A 17,553-nucleotide genomic window follows, 5' to 3' on the forward strand; every position below is an offset into this window, starting at 1 on the left:
CTGCTGGTCACACTCCTGGTGACGCAGCCCAGGATACAGCTGGCTTTCTGGGCTGTGAGCGCGCATTGCTTGGTCGTGTTGAGCTTCCCATCAACCAACACCCCCAAGTCCTTCTCCACAGGGCTGCTCTCCATGCCTCCATCCCCAGCCTGGATTCATACTGGGGGTTGCCCTGACCCAGGGGCAGGACCTTGCCCTTGTTGAACCTCACGAGGTTCACATCTGAGCTTTTGGTCACAGTTCATAGCAAGACCAGCAGCTCTTCTTTCCTTCCTGCCTCTGCGGTGGAGCAGGAATCTTTCCACCTCCGCTTCCTTCCCCCCAGCAGCTGGGGAGTCCACGGGACGTGAAGCAGCCCGGGGAACGCAGCCAAGCAGAAAGCGCGGCCCAGAATAGGCACATGTGTTGCTGAAACCGCATTTGAGGAGAGGAAAAAAATACAAGTCACAGAGGAAAATGGTGTGACATGGTGACACGCAGAGCTAATGGTTACAGAGATGGGTCAATGCATTCCTTCAGACACAAGTCAAATAAAAACTGGTTCCATATGCGCTCTATTATTTGCCAGATCAATAGAAGACATGTGGGTGACTATTTTACAAGGAGGGAGAAAAATTATGGAGCTATAAAGAAAACCACAGATGTGGTGAAAGTACATTTGTGAGAAAGCCTTCAGCAGGCAATTGTGAACACTTATCTAACGAGCTCAATCAAGAGTTACCAAGAAGTGGTTTGGTTAATCAGCTTTAGAGGGAGGAGAAAGAAAAAAAAAAAAGGCTTCAGAATAGGAAAAAGGCTCTTTGATTTGGCAGAGAAATACATTAAAAATCAAAATCAATGGCTGGGGACTGCTAAGATGTTACATTATTGTCTAAAGAATTCAGCTGACTCCAGAAGTGAAGGGAAACTCAGTCAAGCAGGACAGAGCTGGTGGCTTCTCTGAGCAAGGCACTTCTTCAGAACCAGACTCCACCAAGCCCCAGAAGCTCATCACTGCAGCAGTTTTAGAACAGGCTGAACGAGCCACCTCGACTCTAGAAATTGCCACTTCATTTGACTCAAATCTCAGAGTTTTTTCCACAAGGCACACGAAGGAACAGATCAACTGCCCAGAGCTGCTGTCACCCCTTGGCCACCACCTCAACTCTGCTGGTGCGCACCAAACCTTGCTAGTGGGAAAGTTTACTGAACTTCCCTTCCTCACCAAGAATTTGCAGTTCTTTAATTAGGAACCAGAAGAAATTGGTCTTGTCCTCAGCTACAACCCTTTTAAGTCAACAGACCAAACAAAGCAGCACCTGCCTGAAGTGCTCCGGGAGCTCCAGGCCTGCACCCTCCCCATGTTTAAGGGCAACATGTGCATTAAAGCTCCAGAACTGGACCTAAACCCAACACTCCTGTTTAAAAACCTTCCTCTCATGCTTGTAGCTCAGACAAATCCAAACCGAGAATTTGTGGGTTTCCAGAACAATTTATTTCTCTAAGTCAGGTCCTCTGATAGCGGTAGTGTATATGTTGTGATAAACCGACACCGAGAAGATTTAACAATTTCTTCATTTAATAAGTGATTTTCACTACATGGTATTGTACACTGTTATCTGTTCAAAAAAGATTAACAGTTTTTAAAAAACAAGATTCTGTGAGAGATTTATATAAACTGGTGATCAAGATCGATGCCTCTGGTTGGCTTATCAAGCTGTTTTCTAGGTTTCTTTGTGAAACAAAGTCTTTAGGCTAAAACGCACAAAACCACTCAGGACGATCTAGAACCATTTCCATCACTTGCAGCTTTCTGACGCCACTGTAAAACCGTCCACTTGAGTGAACGTATGGAAACTGTACAAAAACGTGTTTACTTTTACCATGAATAGAATTAACAGCAGAGCGTTTCTGCTTGCTATTTCAAGTCCGGACTTCCTTTTATCTCCAAGAGGAGGGTGGGAATGGAAAGCCCTGCCAAACCAGCGTGGCGGGTCGTGTACAAACAGTTTTCTAAGCGAACTTTGGCTTCAGGAAAGAGACACAAACACTTAAAATAATGGCTTTTAATTGTCATTTTCAGTATTCGGAGAGGGATGTGTGTCTGAATTAAATATACATCATACCAGTGATGCAAGGTTGAAGGTTATTTCTACTGTTGACAGCAATAAAACTAACTAAAAGAAAAGCAATCCCTTTAAAACAAATTTCAACGTAAAAAAGTTCACAGTGGTTTGTATAAACAGCATGTAATTTCCAACAGTAACAAATCTCTACTCTCGCAGCACACTAGTGCCCTCTTTAGATCCTAAAGAAGAAAACAAGCATTTACACTACCCATTGTACAGATTCCGAAAGTCAGTTGTACAATTACCCATCATGACAGGAGAAGATGCTGTGGAGTGTACAGCTGTAACACCAACGAAATGAAAACTTCCAGCTCTTCCTGGGAGGGAGAAAAGTCTTTCATTCGCTGTTACAACCAGCAAATGCCATTCATCAAATCAAAAGGAAAACCACAAAACACGTTATCTATTTTGAGCAAGCTGAACAGTACACATTACAGTTTTAAAAATGGAGGTTATATACTATGATACAAGTCCCAACAAGGCAGCGCCAAAGTGACTACTTCTTCGCTTGTTTTGTGATCATACCCCTGGGAGGCGTGACAGGTCTGCTGGAATTGGGTTTCTTTTTCTCTGCAGGTTTCAAAATCTGAAAAGATAGTTCAAGCCATTTAGCAAAAAGTTTTAGCTTTCTTAACATCCATTAATTCACTAGTAAAGCACTACGCAGCTCATCTGGACTAGTCATAAACATGCCAAGAAATAAATCTGTTTTCTTCTCAGAGCTCCATCAGGGCTTAGAGCAGCTGATCTGCGAGGCTGTGCCAATGGACACAGGCTAACAGCTGATAACTGTGCTCAGACGATTTAATTCCAAGGTAAAACAGTTCATCTGCTCACACGGGCAAGGGCTTATCACATTTTTGAAGGCATGCGTGCAAACATAACCCTGTCTACATGCGATATCTGTAAAGACCTATTTGAAAAAAGCATTATGGTTCTGGAAAAGTGAAGTATCAATTTGAAACAGAGAAAATGTAAAGTGTGACTACACAAACAAGAAGGTAAAATCTTCAGATACTATACCTGAAAAGAACACATTAGAGTTTCGTCCACACTCATCATGGCACCCGCATTATCAAATTCTCCACAGTAATTTGGGGCAGAAAAGAGAGTTACCAATTGTCTTTTTGCAAAAAACTCATATCCATCTTCAACAACCTTTAGAGAAAAAAGCAGAAATATTAGACTGGACATCTTCCTGCCAAGATGCAAAGCAGCTTAAACAGAGCCAGTAGCTGAAAAAAACTAGCAGATATTTAAAACTTGGGTGGACAAGATCCTCAGCAACTCGGGCTTATGCTGGTTTGTCCTGTGTTGAGTACATGTGTGTAGGGTTGGACCAGATGACCACCTCAGGTCCCTCTGAACCTAAATTATTCTATGGCTTAACGTACAAAATTAAGATACCTGATGAGCTCGACATATGAGATCCAAATCATGTTTGTGGAGAAACTTAGCAACGACTTCAGCACCAAATGTGAAGGACACTCCTCTGTCATTTTCACCCCATCCTAGGACATCCTTGTCAGGGTCAGACCAGAGGAGATCACAAAGGAGCCCTTGATCTGGTACATCAGTGGGGCGCATAATTCTCCTGATCTGTTCCATCGACTGAAGGTCTGGTGACAAGCCTGTTCGGAGTTAAGACACATGCAGTCTACACTTCAGTCCAACTTTGTAAGACTGAGGTATTAATGCAAGACAAAAATAACTTGTATTCAAACTGATTCACCACTGCAATTTTATGTAGTTCAATGGCAATGTTAACCGGCATTTTTTTAATCCAGCATTTGTTTTACAGCTTTTGTAACAGAAGACGAGTGACTTTCTAGAAGATTTACTGGGAACAAGATAAGCAAAGCCATTTTCACATTTTACAGGATTACAATAATCTCACTGTAATATTTTGCCAGTGTCTGTTAAAAGAGCTGTCAAGTAAAAGAGGCATTACTACTAGAAATTACAGGGTATGTTTATTTAAATGATCAGGCCCTAGTAAGATGAAATACAATATCAAACAGACTTTGTACCATTTTTCACTGATATGTCTTCCTGGGCAACTTTAATTACTTCCAGGAGATGAAACATTTAAGGTGTAATATGTATTTTATTACTTTGAAAAGTTGCATGAAGCAGGTATCACACAGCATAACAGAGCTGATTTCTACAAACAAAACTCCAAAGCCATCGGGTTGGACAGGGCTTTGAGCAACTTGAGCTAGTGACAGATGGCCCTGCCCATGGCTGGGGGATTCTGCTCAACCATCTTTAAAGGTGCTCCAATGCAAACCATTCTATGAAAATATGTTCTCAGAATGTACATAAAACTCGTAGTAATAGAAGCCTAAAAAGACCTACAAGGATTTTGTACGCAAAAGGAGACACTATTAAATGTGCTTTTTGGTAGAAAACGAAAAGCAGACAATTGTGTCTGAACCTACAAAACTAACGGCTCAATGATTCACAAAACTGACACTAACCGAGCTCAGCCTTACCTCATACCTCAACCAAAGCAGAGAAAAATCCCTGAAGTTTTGAAGCCTCAGCAACATAAACATGAAATTGCTATGACTGATATTACAGTACTAGAGTTTCTGAAATGTTAACTAAGGAACTGTTACTTACCCCCATGACAGCAGAATATTTTCTCATCCACAATAGCTGCAATTGGTAAACAGTTAAAACAGTCTGTGAAGGTTTTCCACAGCTTAATATTGTATCTTCTCTTACCTAGAAGACATTTTGGAGGAAAAACAGTCAATATGCTTTTCCAACACAACCACAACCAACATATCATGGCTGCCTTAAGTTACTAAGGCTTGCAAAAAGTTAGGATTAAAGTCTCTACACAGTTTATCTTCACTGATATCCACTGACATATTTTATTGCTTGTAAGAAAGTTGCAAAGGTCTTTTTCAGCATGGCAGAGTGCTCTGAAGATCACACAAGCCTGTTCGACAGAATGACATTCCACTGTTGGCAGCCAGACTCTCCAGGCCCAACTGTGCTTTGGAAAATCATCCCTTGGAGAATTTGGTCCATTTCAGAAAGTTTCACCACTTGCTTTCTTCAGCAATTCTTGGAAAGCAGATTTTCTTTAAACTTCTACTAGTGCTTTACCACATAAAGTCTCTCTAGGCAAAGAAAAAGGACTGCAAAATGAAATCGAGGCAGTTTTGCTTTTCAAGGGACTCTCTCAACAGATATGAACCCTGAACATATTTGTGATATATGACTAAGCCTGTGATTAATCTCTGAGGAGTCAAATTCAAAATACCACACATCTTTGTATCCTCGTTGCAGGAGAACAAGACATGGCGAGTACATATTGTAAGCTACAAGCCAAGTATATTCCATCATGGATGTCATGAGAATGCTTCAGTGCACAATTAATTTAACAGTTCTATCTGGATTTATTAAGTCACATCCCTTGAAACATGAACATACACTTCTACTTCACAGCAAAAAATTGTTATCTTAAGGAAAAGTCTATGTATAGTCTCCATCACAATAGACCTTAACACACTCTGCAGTGACAGAGCTGGCACGTTAACCGCACAGCAACATTGCCTTTGTTCAAAGGAGAAGGAGCACTCATGATGCCAAAAAAAAAAAAAAAAAGCGTTATTTCCTTATTAAAAGGCTGATACACTGGTTCAAGCGACAAGTTTTGGAGCTGAAGCCACCTACTGAAAGAGCGAGTATCTGGTGCTCAATCCAAGTACGCATCACACCGAAGGCTTCACTCTTGCTTTGCTCCATTTATGAAAAGAAATATTGATTTTGGCCAAAGCAACCGCACACAATACAGCAGGACTGCATCTGGAGAAGGGTGAAGTCTTTTCTTTTTTTTTTTTAACATTACAAAGCTACAAGTATTTATATAAGTAGATTGCAAGCACTGTAACATAATCACAGTGAAGATCAGTCCATTCTCCAAGCTAAGTTCTAACAAAAATATACATAATCATCCCTCAAGTGAAGGAAATGGAGGTGGACTTTTGTAAAATACATCAAGTAAAATCTTCTCATCCCTCACTAGGTGACTTTAAGAACTTTAACAATATGTACCAGTGACAACTGTTTGTTAACGGCCAATAAATAAAACTGCCTACTTGCATGCTGCTTTGTACTGTGAGGATCAGACTCCAACAGCATCAGGGCAAGTACACATTTCCCTTCCTAAAACAGGCCCTGGGCCCCCCTGAAGTGTGCAAAGGTATTTACAATTAGGAAAGAATCATCTGACACTGCAACACTGGCACCTCCTACCCTGCTTTCCCAAGCCAAAGATGCACACGTCAGTACCACTTACATTCATCGTAAAACCCATAAATTCTATTAATGCTGGCACATTCGTGGTTCCCTCTGAGGAGGAAAAAATTCTCTGGGTATTTAATTTTGTAGGCCAATAGAAGACAAATTGTTTCTAAAGACTGTTTTCCTCTGTCGACATAATCACCAAGGAACAGGTAGTTGCTTTCTGGTGGAAAACCTCCATATTCAAAGAGTCGAAGCAAGTCGTAGTACTGTCCATGGATGTCACCTGTAAAGAGTATTCAGAAATGACACATAAGTGACCCTTTGCTACATGCTTTCATTGATTCTAGAGAAAGAACAAATGAATGGTGCTTCATAAACAGAAAAAGCTTGCAATTAGATACAGCCTACAACATACTTAAAAAATAGTTTATCTTAGTGCATATAAAATTACTGCATTCCAAAGTTTTACATCTATGCAATGCAATGCCTAACTGCACGAAGATGAAGTGAGTAGCTACTTAAAAATATTGTGTGCAAAACAAAACCAAGATTCCATGAAATCAACTTAGAGTGTTTAAGTGAAAATCTGACATCCAGTTAAATCTTTTACTTGACTAGTGGCTATGAGATCAGGAACCTTTACCTCATTTTTGGTATTTCCACTGAGCATTAGTAATATAGATGGAAAACTGACCACTTGGAGAATTTGCTTTCCTTTGTACCATCTCTGGTATTTTCCTGAAACACTCAGTAATTCACATTCTAGCAGTGAAGTTGTATTGAAAACGAAATTGGTATTTCTGCCTTTGGTTTAAATCATGGTTTTGTTTCTGACAAGCAGAACACTAAATCATGGTTCTAGACTACCCATGTTATAAATATTGAACAAGGTACTTCAATTTGATGTAAATCCCCAGTGTTAAGAGTAGGATAAAATACGGTTTGCTGGAAGCTTTTTATAAAGTGCCTTTATGGAGGCTTTTATTTTGACATTTTTCATTCTCTTAGCATAGCTAGACATGTATATGTGTGCAAAGTGAGCACCACTGTGTACAAGTACAGTGAAACCACACTAGAAAGTAATTCCAAGAAAGAACATAAAAATTTAAGTTCCCAGCAGGATTTTAAAATACTGTCAAACCACTGTTCAACTCTGAATAGCAGCTACAATAAACTACTGTAGTTCTCCTTTGTTTCCCCTTGTTCAGCCATGACCGGGCCAAACATTATTTAATTGATACAAAAACTCCTTTCCAAAACTTCATGTGAATCCCTTCCCCAAGAGACCTGGTGAAAGTGGACCAATTACTTTTTGGGTTTAGATTATTTTGGTCCCCACTCCCTAAGCATCAAAACAAAAGTCACGGTACTCACCGCATATTTTCAGTGGAGCTTCAAGTTCTAGTAAAATAGGCTGACTGAGAAAGATTTCTCTGGATTTCAAGCACAGTCCTCTAATTTCATTCTCTTGAAGTTGGACATTTTTGCCTGGTTTTGATCCTCGCACTGTTGGAAGGAGTCAGAAGTCAGTTATCAAAATCAACAATATGCCCAGTGTTATTTTAAGAGCCTGACTAAATGCCACTGTAATACAGAATGAGAAGATAACAGGGCAATATCAGTCTGTTGAGGTGAAACTGCACTGCCACATTACCAGAGAAAGGGTACTGTGTTCTGTTTCAGCTGTCTGTTACTTTCATTTAACAGAACTCATGGCTCAACACTTCCCCCGTTAAATGTCACATTTTAAATAGCATCGTTTTAGTTCTATTTAGTTATAAACCCCATCTTGGAGAATATGACTGTGTATATATATATTCTTAAAATGAAGCGGTTATACACTTCTTCTCTGGAAAGCTGTCTAAACCTGAGAAAAGGAAGTCTCCCATTTAATTATCAACATCGTAGCTCAAATGTACAAGCTTCCCTAAACTCTCATCTAACCTTGCCCAAGGCAGTCTCTAAACAAACAAGACTACAATACCAACAAATACTGTACTGCCCCATTCTACACTGCAGTTAGCAAACAGAAGAAAAATAACCATACGATTAGAAGGTCAGAACTATATGCAAAGAAGCATTTTTGGATCACAATGACAAAACAGCTTGCCTTACCACTGCCTTTGAGCACAGTAAAAGTCAAGCCAGTAGGAGATCCATCTCCCAGTCTCAGACCACTTCCCCCATACCAATCAGGGTTAGGATAAGACTACATAAAAATTTGCAATGATGCCATTACTGGTAAAGCTTATTTTTATTTGGTGTCAAAACCACTGACAACATGGAGCACTTACAAAGCTGAAGAAAACAAAACAAACAACCCTGTAGCAAATTCCAGTAAGATTATGGAATAAGAGCAGTCATCTCCTGCAACATAACCCATTGGTTTAGCAGCATGAAAGCTGAATGACCTCAGATGCCTGGAAACACTCTGACAACACCTCCAGAAATGAAAACACTACACTAGTAATATTGCCTGGTCAGGCTGCTTACTGTGTACAACTCATATTGCACTGAGACTGAAGAATCTATGCCCTTATCCAAAAACACTTGGTCTTTAGTTGCAAAAAAAAAAAGCAAGAAACAAGCCCCAAACCCTTTCAAACATAAGAATCTCTGCAATATTATCTTCCTGAATTCCTAAATAACCTTTTAGATACTATTTCAGTCTAATTCCCTTGATGCTGTTTAACCTCAGAGTGAGAAATCTGGGAGCTACAGATGACTCAAATCTCTGTACTGTCACTGTGGGCCTTGCACTGTATGAAATCCAGAAATGAGAACTGCAGTAGGAAAGGCCGAGAAGGGTGGCCGGGGACATGTTTTAGGAAGAGTAAGAACAAAAATAGTTGTGTTCCGAAGAGTTTACGATTTCTTATTAGCACAGAAGTTTCCTACTTTAGTGCAAGCCTCTGATCAAGAGCAGAGAACATTGTTGAGTCAGCATGCATCTTACCAGGGAAAGAATAAAACAGTGATTGTGTAGTATCCATCCACTGGATACAACCTCTACCAGCACTTAACAAGTGTTGTTACCAAAACAGTTCTCCCCTGCACACTGACTCCCAGAGACCCCAGTCACAGTAGCACAGGCTGCCCTGAAGAATCACTGACAATACACTAAAACACACCACCTTTCCTCAAACAAGCTTCAAAATTAAACTTTTGTTCAAATTACAGTGTATACTGACAGTGACATAACTGTGGGTCAAAAGTCTGATGTTATCTTTCAGGCGACCCATGCTCCTTTATTATTCACTGCCTATGTGTTATCACCCAACACCGACATTACATGGCAACACTGGAATTACTGCTAAACTTCATGTCTTCCATTAAAATATTAGAAGTAATGAAGCATATAAATGAAAGTTAAATCTTTGTCACAGCAGTTTATCACGCATGAGGCTTTTCATCCAGTCATTTTTTCATCCATACAGTAATTTTCCAAACGCTCCTGAGCAATGAACAAGTTATTTTAAATGTCAAATATCCAGAAGCAATAAAAACCAGAAATGTACAGAATAAAGTGATGAGCTGGATGAATTATGTTATTTCTCCCCCTACTCTTAGATTCTACAATTCACCTTTGTTTCTGAGATAATAAAATTGACTTGTATTTAGTTTCTGAGAAGCCAAAAGTGTAACTTTCCCCGATTTGGTCTTGTTAGAAATTGCTAAAAAACAAACTCTGTATATCTCACATCCATAACTTTAAAAGTATAAAAAAAGTATACAGACTATGTAATATACTTAGTCACTAAAGCTCATGAATAAAGCATATGCATTCATTTTTGCTGAAGATTAAAATCTGAAAACTGTTTCAGATCATTTCCTATGTTTCTCCAATATATTTTAATTGAACCAGTATAATCTTCATGCCATTTTAGTCATCTGCTTGCAGAAAACTTTGACAAGATAAAATGATGCCTTGTTGCAGTTCACAAACTCACTAGCACAGAAAAACAGGATAATTTGATGCAGTTCTGTAGCACGCTGCCTGCCAATGACATTTTGACCATTTTCGTCCAACATGGAATCAGCACAGAAGAAACAAGAGTCTTCAATTCCTTCTAACATTGACCTACATATCCTGGAAAGCTGCAAAAACTATTTTGGCTTCAGAAGAATCAAATATGCAGAAGCGCATGTTGGTTTGAGCAATCTATATTTTTCGTGCAAGGATTTTCTCATCTGCAATGAAAGACCTGGCAAGGAAACACAGGATATTCAGTCTGAATGACTTCTTAAAAGGTTCCTCTCATTGAGTCTTCAAGCTACTTAGTCCTGCTAAGAAAGGCAAAAATAATATACTATGAAAAATGTGTTGTGTTTACAGTTTCTTTTCTCTGCTTTGGAACAAAACAAGGCAGCTTGTAGAGATCAAAGAGTACGATACTAATTGGCAGCTTGGTCATAAAGTCAAAAGAGCAGCTCAATAGTACTGTACATGCTTATTTGTTCTCTCAATGCATAAAAAATAACCTCTCAGAAGTGACAGTCTGGAACTAACAGCAGAACAAGCTAAAGATTAATCAGCTGAGGAAAAAAGTCAGCCTATTTCAAATATTTTATTTATGCTGCACTATTTCCAGACAATAATACATCCCCATACTCCTTTAGGCAGAGATGTTCTTGCTCTTAAGAATAATTTTTTCAAAGTTTGAATTTGAATGTCCAGTCTGGGCAGTTTTTTAACAAGTAAAATGTTCTCCACTGTACTAGTACGAGTTTTGGAAAAATAAGCTCTCCACTGGATGGAAAAGACTCCAGAAAAAGATCCCTCCCTGAAGCCTGGATGATCTCTGCAGTGGTACTGACTTGAACATAGGTTCCAACTATTAAAATTACTGTTACTTTCCAAGACAAGGAGAAAAACTGCTAGGGGTTCAAACACCACATGACATCTAGGATAACTTTTATATATATCATTGTGAAGGATAAATGGCTCAAGAACTGTGGGATCTAGAACATCTGTACGTCACCGTCAGGTGACCACATGCACATATAGTACAACAGATCTGTATACCACATCCCATCAGCAGTGTTTTCCAGTGCTCAGCTAGGTGCCACACAATCCTTTAATGAAGGCAAACGCTACGACATAACAGAGTATATTGCCTCATTTAAGGTTCATATGAAAGAGATGGATACTTAGGAAAAGTATTCAAAAATAACATTATATTAAATGTTACAAGTGATCCAAACATCTCCTTTTCCTTCAGTATTACATTAAAAGAAGCAACTGAAATGCTGTCAATTGAAGCGCTGGAATCAAGTTCTCATGCAGAAAATGTTTTAAAGAAAATAGGCTATCAGCAGGTCAGTTCATTTTTCAGCTTATTAAATGGGTCTTCCAGGTTTACCATATTTTATGTTAAGATGTCTGCAATCCTAGAGACATGTCCAAAAATACTGCAAGTTGTTTTTAATCTTGTTTTTAGCAGTTCAGTTCCTGATGACAGTTTCACATTCAGTTTTGTACCAAAGGCACAAAGGGAATAAATAAGTTGAAAGTGGTTGATGTAAAAAAAGGTTTTGCTTTACTGTAGGCACAACTAACTTTGATCAGATTATTTCCAATTCAAAATTGAAACTGAAAAGCAACTCCTCAGGGCCCAAGCTGCCAAAAAGAAAAAAGTTCTAGTCTACTTTTAATACGACAAAAGTTCACAGCAGCATTATCAAACAGAAGATTCTGCATGACTGCAAAATTTTCATATTGTAACATACTTTAACACTGGAAAGAGCTATACAGCAACAGGTACTCATGCTGATCACAAATACTCAGAGATGATAAATTCCTCCACTTCACTGACTGGGCAAACACGGAATTTAACTGACTTATTTCAATGCACAGCAGCGACAGGAATCTAATCCTCATCTTCCAAGTGCAGAGCTCCTATTTCCCATTATTAGAAACCGCTGCAACACAGCAGGAAGCTATTAACATTAAACTACACAAACTATGGAAAATTATATGGTTTGAGGTCAACAAGTGCTGCTTGTCTATTAGAAGCTTTACCACAGTATCACGACTCATCGACAAGTGAAATCTGACCACATTTCAGATTAACATCTGTCAGAACCAGAGACTTATCTAAGTATATGAAGCTACACAGTCAACAGCCCTTCAGACCCTATCAATGCTGTATTTAGCAGAACGGTGAAAGGAAAAATTAAAGAACCAAATTCCTAAGAAGTAATTTTTGTTGCAAGCAGAAGTTTATCCATGCTCTTTAGATCAACTATTTTTAATAACTGGATGATCCTCTTTCCCCATTTAAAGCAAATTAGAGATAATTTCTCCTTGACAGCTATAAAACAGACCTTACTGGGAATAGAAAACTGGGGGTGTATAAACAGGAAAGTTTGAGGACTTAAGAGTCTTTTTGCTGATTTTAGTGCACTAGCCAGGATTTCAGCTTTCAGAATGGCTACCACCATTCTAGCCTCACATGGCTTTATCTAGAGTAGCCTCCATTCATCATTTAGTTTTCCCTTAACAGCACTTGCAGAGGCTGCAGTACAGAAAAGATTTTCAGAAACAGACGTCAACTCAGGTTCCACTTAAACATGTTGAAATTGTGTTATTTTACCATGTTATTCATTATTACCATGGTAAGACTAGTACATTTCAATCTTGTTTTCTAGATACTTTACTCTGAGCTCTGTTCTGCAAAAAGCTGCCAATGAACTAGACGAAGGAAACAGATAAAGGGCTCAAGTTATAAGAACAACATCTGACTCGACAAGGCAAGGAAGCCACGCTTACACTCGGGGAATCTCGGGATTTGTCACTCATTCTTTGCCCAGAGCTGAACAGGAATTCTGCCATTTCCTGGATCCTTTTCCACAACCACACAGATGCCACTGATTTTTTCATCTTGCAGGGAGCTTTTCTAGCATCTTCTTGTCTACCGGCAGTTCTGACTTAACAGACACGCGCAGCGGCAAGCTCAGAACCATGAAGTTACTGCTTACAATACTCCTAGGAGAGTAATTTGCTCTCACGCATGCCCCTTCTTCTTCCTTAGTGAAGCAAGTTAGTTCCATAAATATTCAAGCTGTTATCTACTACCAAGGACACTTAGGAAATATTTCAATACTCAGTGCAGGATACTGTCATTTAGTATACTTCAGAAGCCTTATTCTTGTGAAAATTGTTGTTAGTACAGTTATTAAAAGTGACAAAACTAGACAGCCTGTACTCATAAAATTGCTCCTAGCAGAACACAGCCATCATTACTAAAGAAGGCTACAAATACAAATTAAATTATAGCAAAAAAAAAAAATATCAGTACATTCAATGTTTTCATTGAATGGTTTTCCAAGGTTGAGAACAATGTTACAGAAAAATGTTTTTGTGACATTTCAATGCCAAAAGGCTCTGTACTATAAACATTCGGAGCAAGACTCTTCAAATATTTGCTTTAGAATTAGAAGCTAAAGATATACTTTCAGGCTTTTTAAAGAACAAATTAATAATTTCAGCTAACTAGCCTAATGTGTGCAGGAGAGTATCAACTACTACAAAAAAGTAAAAACCCCTCACAAATCCATTATTAATACCTCATATTAAGAACAAAAGCGAGAGTAATTTATTATTCACCCTTTAACCATTCTACCTCAGCCGTTCGACTAGATTCACTACTCGTGTAGATCTCGGTCTCTTCCATCAGTGCAATGCTAACGCATATTGTAAAACACAAATACCTGCTTAGCTGTATTTTCTCATCGATTTGACATATTTCATCAAGTATCTCCTTAATATTTTGGTTTGTTACCTTTAAAAAGAAAGGGGCAATGACCCCTGTTCATCTCCTTTGCATTTTACTAGCAAAATCACCAAACATTAACTGCTACAAAAATATTTAAGTATACAGTTTAAAGACAGCTGTAATGAAATACCAAATTGCTCTAAAAATTACAGCTTGCATAAAGATTTGGGCAACTTAGTTTGTGAGTAAGCTGATTATTTAAAGAGATTTTGGAGTGTTTTCATACTTGAGTATGATTTTAATCTGTGTGCAGCCTTGTCTGAAAAGGATATCACTTGAGACAGAGTTCTGGTACAGACACACCAGACTTTATATAACTAATATTATACAGTTACTCTGCCAGAATCGCACTGAAAAATAATTTCTCATTTGCTCCAAATCTAAATAGGATGAGAATTCTTACACATACTTCAGATGTTTTTTTCTCCATTTAATACTATGCAGACCTCCACTTTGGAAATTCAGTCCTGTCATCCACCCAGTTGGACCTTAATCTTTTCAGGGAAAGGATGAGTGAAGAAAATTTTAAACAACTGACGAGAACGGCATTTGCACAGTAATTCACACAATTTAGCACTTTATCAAAAATGCAGTGTTTGCTAAAATACAGTATCATTTTGCCCTTTCTGGAAAAAATGTATAGAAATGACAGACTACCACAAAGGTCAATCCCTACTCTGCCTTGAAAAGATATTTATAACAGACATTTAATAAGCAACAAAAAAGCACTAGCATAGGTCACTAACACCGGCAATTGTTTTAAATATTGAAAGACAAGCATTGCCTCAAGGAATCCAAAATCCCAGCTGAAATGTCAATGAAGGAAAAAAATTATTTTCAGTTCTGGCAGCTGATGCAACCTCAGGTAACATCTTTAGTTGCATGGACCATTCTTTAGAAGATCTTGTCAATAAACCTTCTGAAGCCTGATTTATGAACTCTCATCTTCTCCAAATGTATAATACTGATATAAGCTCAGTAAGAACATAACATAACATACTGATGCAGTACTTCTCACTACTTTTTTAAACTTTAAACAAGAGAAATCATTCAAAAATCATTCAGCTCTCTTTCTAGGATTATCTTATTCCATGTTTTTGATATTAAGCACTTACACTTTGAGAAAATCACAATAGCTACACTACGGAAAATCAAGTAAGAATTGTAACTAATACCTGCAGTAAAACTGAGCATGTATTAATATGTCGCCAAACATACAACATACAGGACCTGACATCTACAAATTGTACTACTGGACTTTCAGGAAAATCCTGGTCTAAATTTACAAAGGGAAGCCTTTAAATAATTGAAACCAGGGCAGTTTAAATTGGTAACAGGCAAACCCCAAAACGGATCAGAGGAAAAGCCCTATCTACTTTTCCTTATTCTAGTTCAATAATCCCCTAATACATCTATAGGATTTTTAACTCCAAATGATGTCTAGAGTAGCATTATTGTTCCTCTGACCTTTTGCTATCCAAGCCATTACACAAGCAACATCTTGTAAGAAGGGTGTAATACAGCTGAAAGACATTTCTTCACCATTTGTCTCAACATCTCAGATGACTCTGTGCCAAATGGAAAAAAGTTAAATCCCTGACCAAGCTCTTCAAGCGTAAGTCCTGATGAGATGCCTGTTCTGACATATGTGAAATAAAGCTTCCTTCTCTGAATAATTATCATTTTCTTTGATCCCTGGAAGAATATTCGGCATTGGCTACTTTGCAGCCTTTTGCCTTAAGAAAGATCAGCCGACAATTGTAGCCCCGTACTGATCCCTGCAACCAAAGGGATGATGCTGAAGACACCGCCTGCAATTTCCAGCTTTTCCTTTGATTTAGAAACTCCCCTGCAACTCTTTGCAATCCAAAGCACTAGCACCACAAGACAATAAGCCCTTCCACAGACTGTCTGAAACACCGAACCCCAACCCTCTATTCACACCTAAAAAAAGCCACCATATGTTACGAATTAGGAGCCGAAATCCTACGGTAGCGTTAGCGCAAGCGGCTCATCACAGCTAAAACCACCATAACCCGAAGTCTCCTCCCGACTTGCCGAAAAGCTGCCCCAAGACTCTTTAAACACGCCAGGTCTCCCCAGAGCCCAGCCAAGCACAGACCCCGTGTGCACATGTGGAAGAAAAAAAACCACTTTTTTTTTTTTTTTTCTTAAACGCTTTCCTACGAAAATAATACTAAATTAAGCATCTCCTTAGAGGAGGAGAAGGGAGGCAGGCGGCCGGTCCCAGCACCGGCCCGGGGGCGCGGAGGGGCTCCGAGGGCACCGACAGCTCGGGGACACACGGGCTGAGCTCAGGAGGGAAAAGTTGGGGCCGAAGGGCTGAGCCGCCCGGGGCGGCGGCGGAGACGAGCCCCGGGGAAGACAAAGCGCCTCGGCGGCCCCTCCACGTCGGTCCCCCCGGGCGGGCGGGACGCGGCGCAGCCCCCGGCGCTGCCTGAGGCGGGACCGCGGAGGCGCCGCACGGGCGGGCTCCCGGACACCGGCCCGGCCGCCACCCACCCCACGGCCACTCGCCCCGCGCCTTCCCCGGCCCTCACCCTCCAGCAGCCGTTGGATGATGCTGTCGATGTTGAGCTTGTCTATATCCGCCATCGCCTCTCAGCGGCCGGCGGACCCCTCCCCGCGGCACCCCTCCCTCCGCTCGCTGCTTGGCCGGCCCGACTTCTCTCCTCGTTCTGTCTCGTTTTGCCCCCTTCCTCCTCTCCTCCCCGCTCGCCTTCTTCCCTCTCTCTCTTCCCCCCCGCCCCCCCCTCGACCGCCGGTCTCAGCAGAGACCCAGCACTGAACAAAATGGCCGCCGTCTCCTCAGCGAGCGAGCCGGGCGCATGGATACTACGAGCGCGAGGCGGCTCACCGGAAACCCTTTATAGGCCGGGCGGGAAGAGCGGGGCGGTGAAACGTTCCGTCTCGCGGAATCCTTCCGCTCGCGGGAGGTTAAATAGTGCGGCGCTATCGTAGGATCATTTTGGTTGGAAGAGACACTTAAGATCATCGAGTCCAACCACAACTTAAACGTAGCTCCGAAATCTGGGGGATTTCTGCAGCCTGAGGAAGCCCTTCAGCTCCTAGGCAACTTCAGATACGTTGCACTCCCCCTGAGAATCCCTTAAGTACGAATGTTCAGCACCTCAGTATCCTTACTGGGCCCGGATGGAGGAATTAGCCTAATCTTTCAAGAGCATCTTGCTATTTTATTTCACACTTCTGCTATTATTTTATACTACATGTAGGAACAGCGCGGCTGCAAGCAATTACACAAGGTTCAGCTTGTAAATTGGGTTGTGTTTGCGAGGGAGACGGGCTGTGCGGCCCCTTCCCACTGCTCCGTTTGCATCTCTGATTGAACATTGCTTAATTGCTTTATTTACTCCTACTTTAAT

The 17,553-nt window shown here is 40.3% G+C and overlaps 1 protein-coding gene across 1 annotated transcript; it reads right to left on the reverse strand.

Annotated features, from left to right (window-relative positions):
- Positions 1 to 1,468: 1,468 nt before the first annotated feature.
- On the reverse strand, positions 1,469 to 16,844 carry PPP1CC (protein phosphatase 1 catalytic subunit gamma). Its single transcript, XM_065646187.1, has 7 exons — positions 16,711 to 16,844; positions 7,746 to 7,877; positions 6,424 to 6,654; positions 4,734 to 4,838; positions 3,516 to 3,739; positions 3,132 to 3,266; positions 1,469 to 2,694 (listed from the first exon to the last, which is right to left on the reverse strand). Exons 1-7 carry the CDS (start codon positions 16,763 to 16,765, stop codon positions 2,605 to 2,607), a joined length of 972 nt encoding a protein of 323 aa, XP_065502259.1. The 5' UTR covers positions 16,766 to 16,844; the 3' UTR covers positions 1,469 to 2,604.
- Positions 16,845 to 17,553: the final 709 nt, after the last annotated feature.

Source organism: Caloenas nicobarica, chromosome 16 (genome assembly GCF_036013445.1).
Source record: "Caloenas nicobarica isolate bCalNic1 chromosome 16, bCalNic1.hap1, whole genome shotgun sequence".
In the NCBI taxonomy this organism is placed as follows: domain Eukaryota; kingdom Metazoa; phylum Chordata; class Aves; order Columbiformes; family Columbidae; genus Caloenas; species Caloenas nicobarica.

Coding starts and splice junctions, on each gene's coding strand:
- PPP1CC (XM_065646187.1), bottom strand. CDS start 16,765: ATGGCGGATATAGACAAGCTCAACATCGACAGCATCATCCAACGGCTG. Junction 7,878..16,710: donor CATCCAACGGCTGCTGGAGG/GTGAGGGCCGGG, acceptor TCCTTCCAACAG/TGCGAGGATCAAAACCAGGC. Junction 3,740..4,733: donor AATATTCTGCTGTCATGGGG/GTAAGTAACAGT, acceptor AACTCCGAACAG/GCTTGTCACCAGACCTTCAG.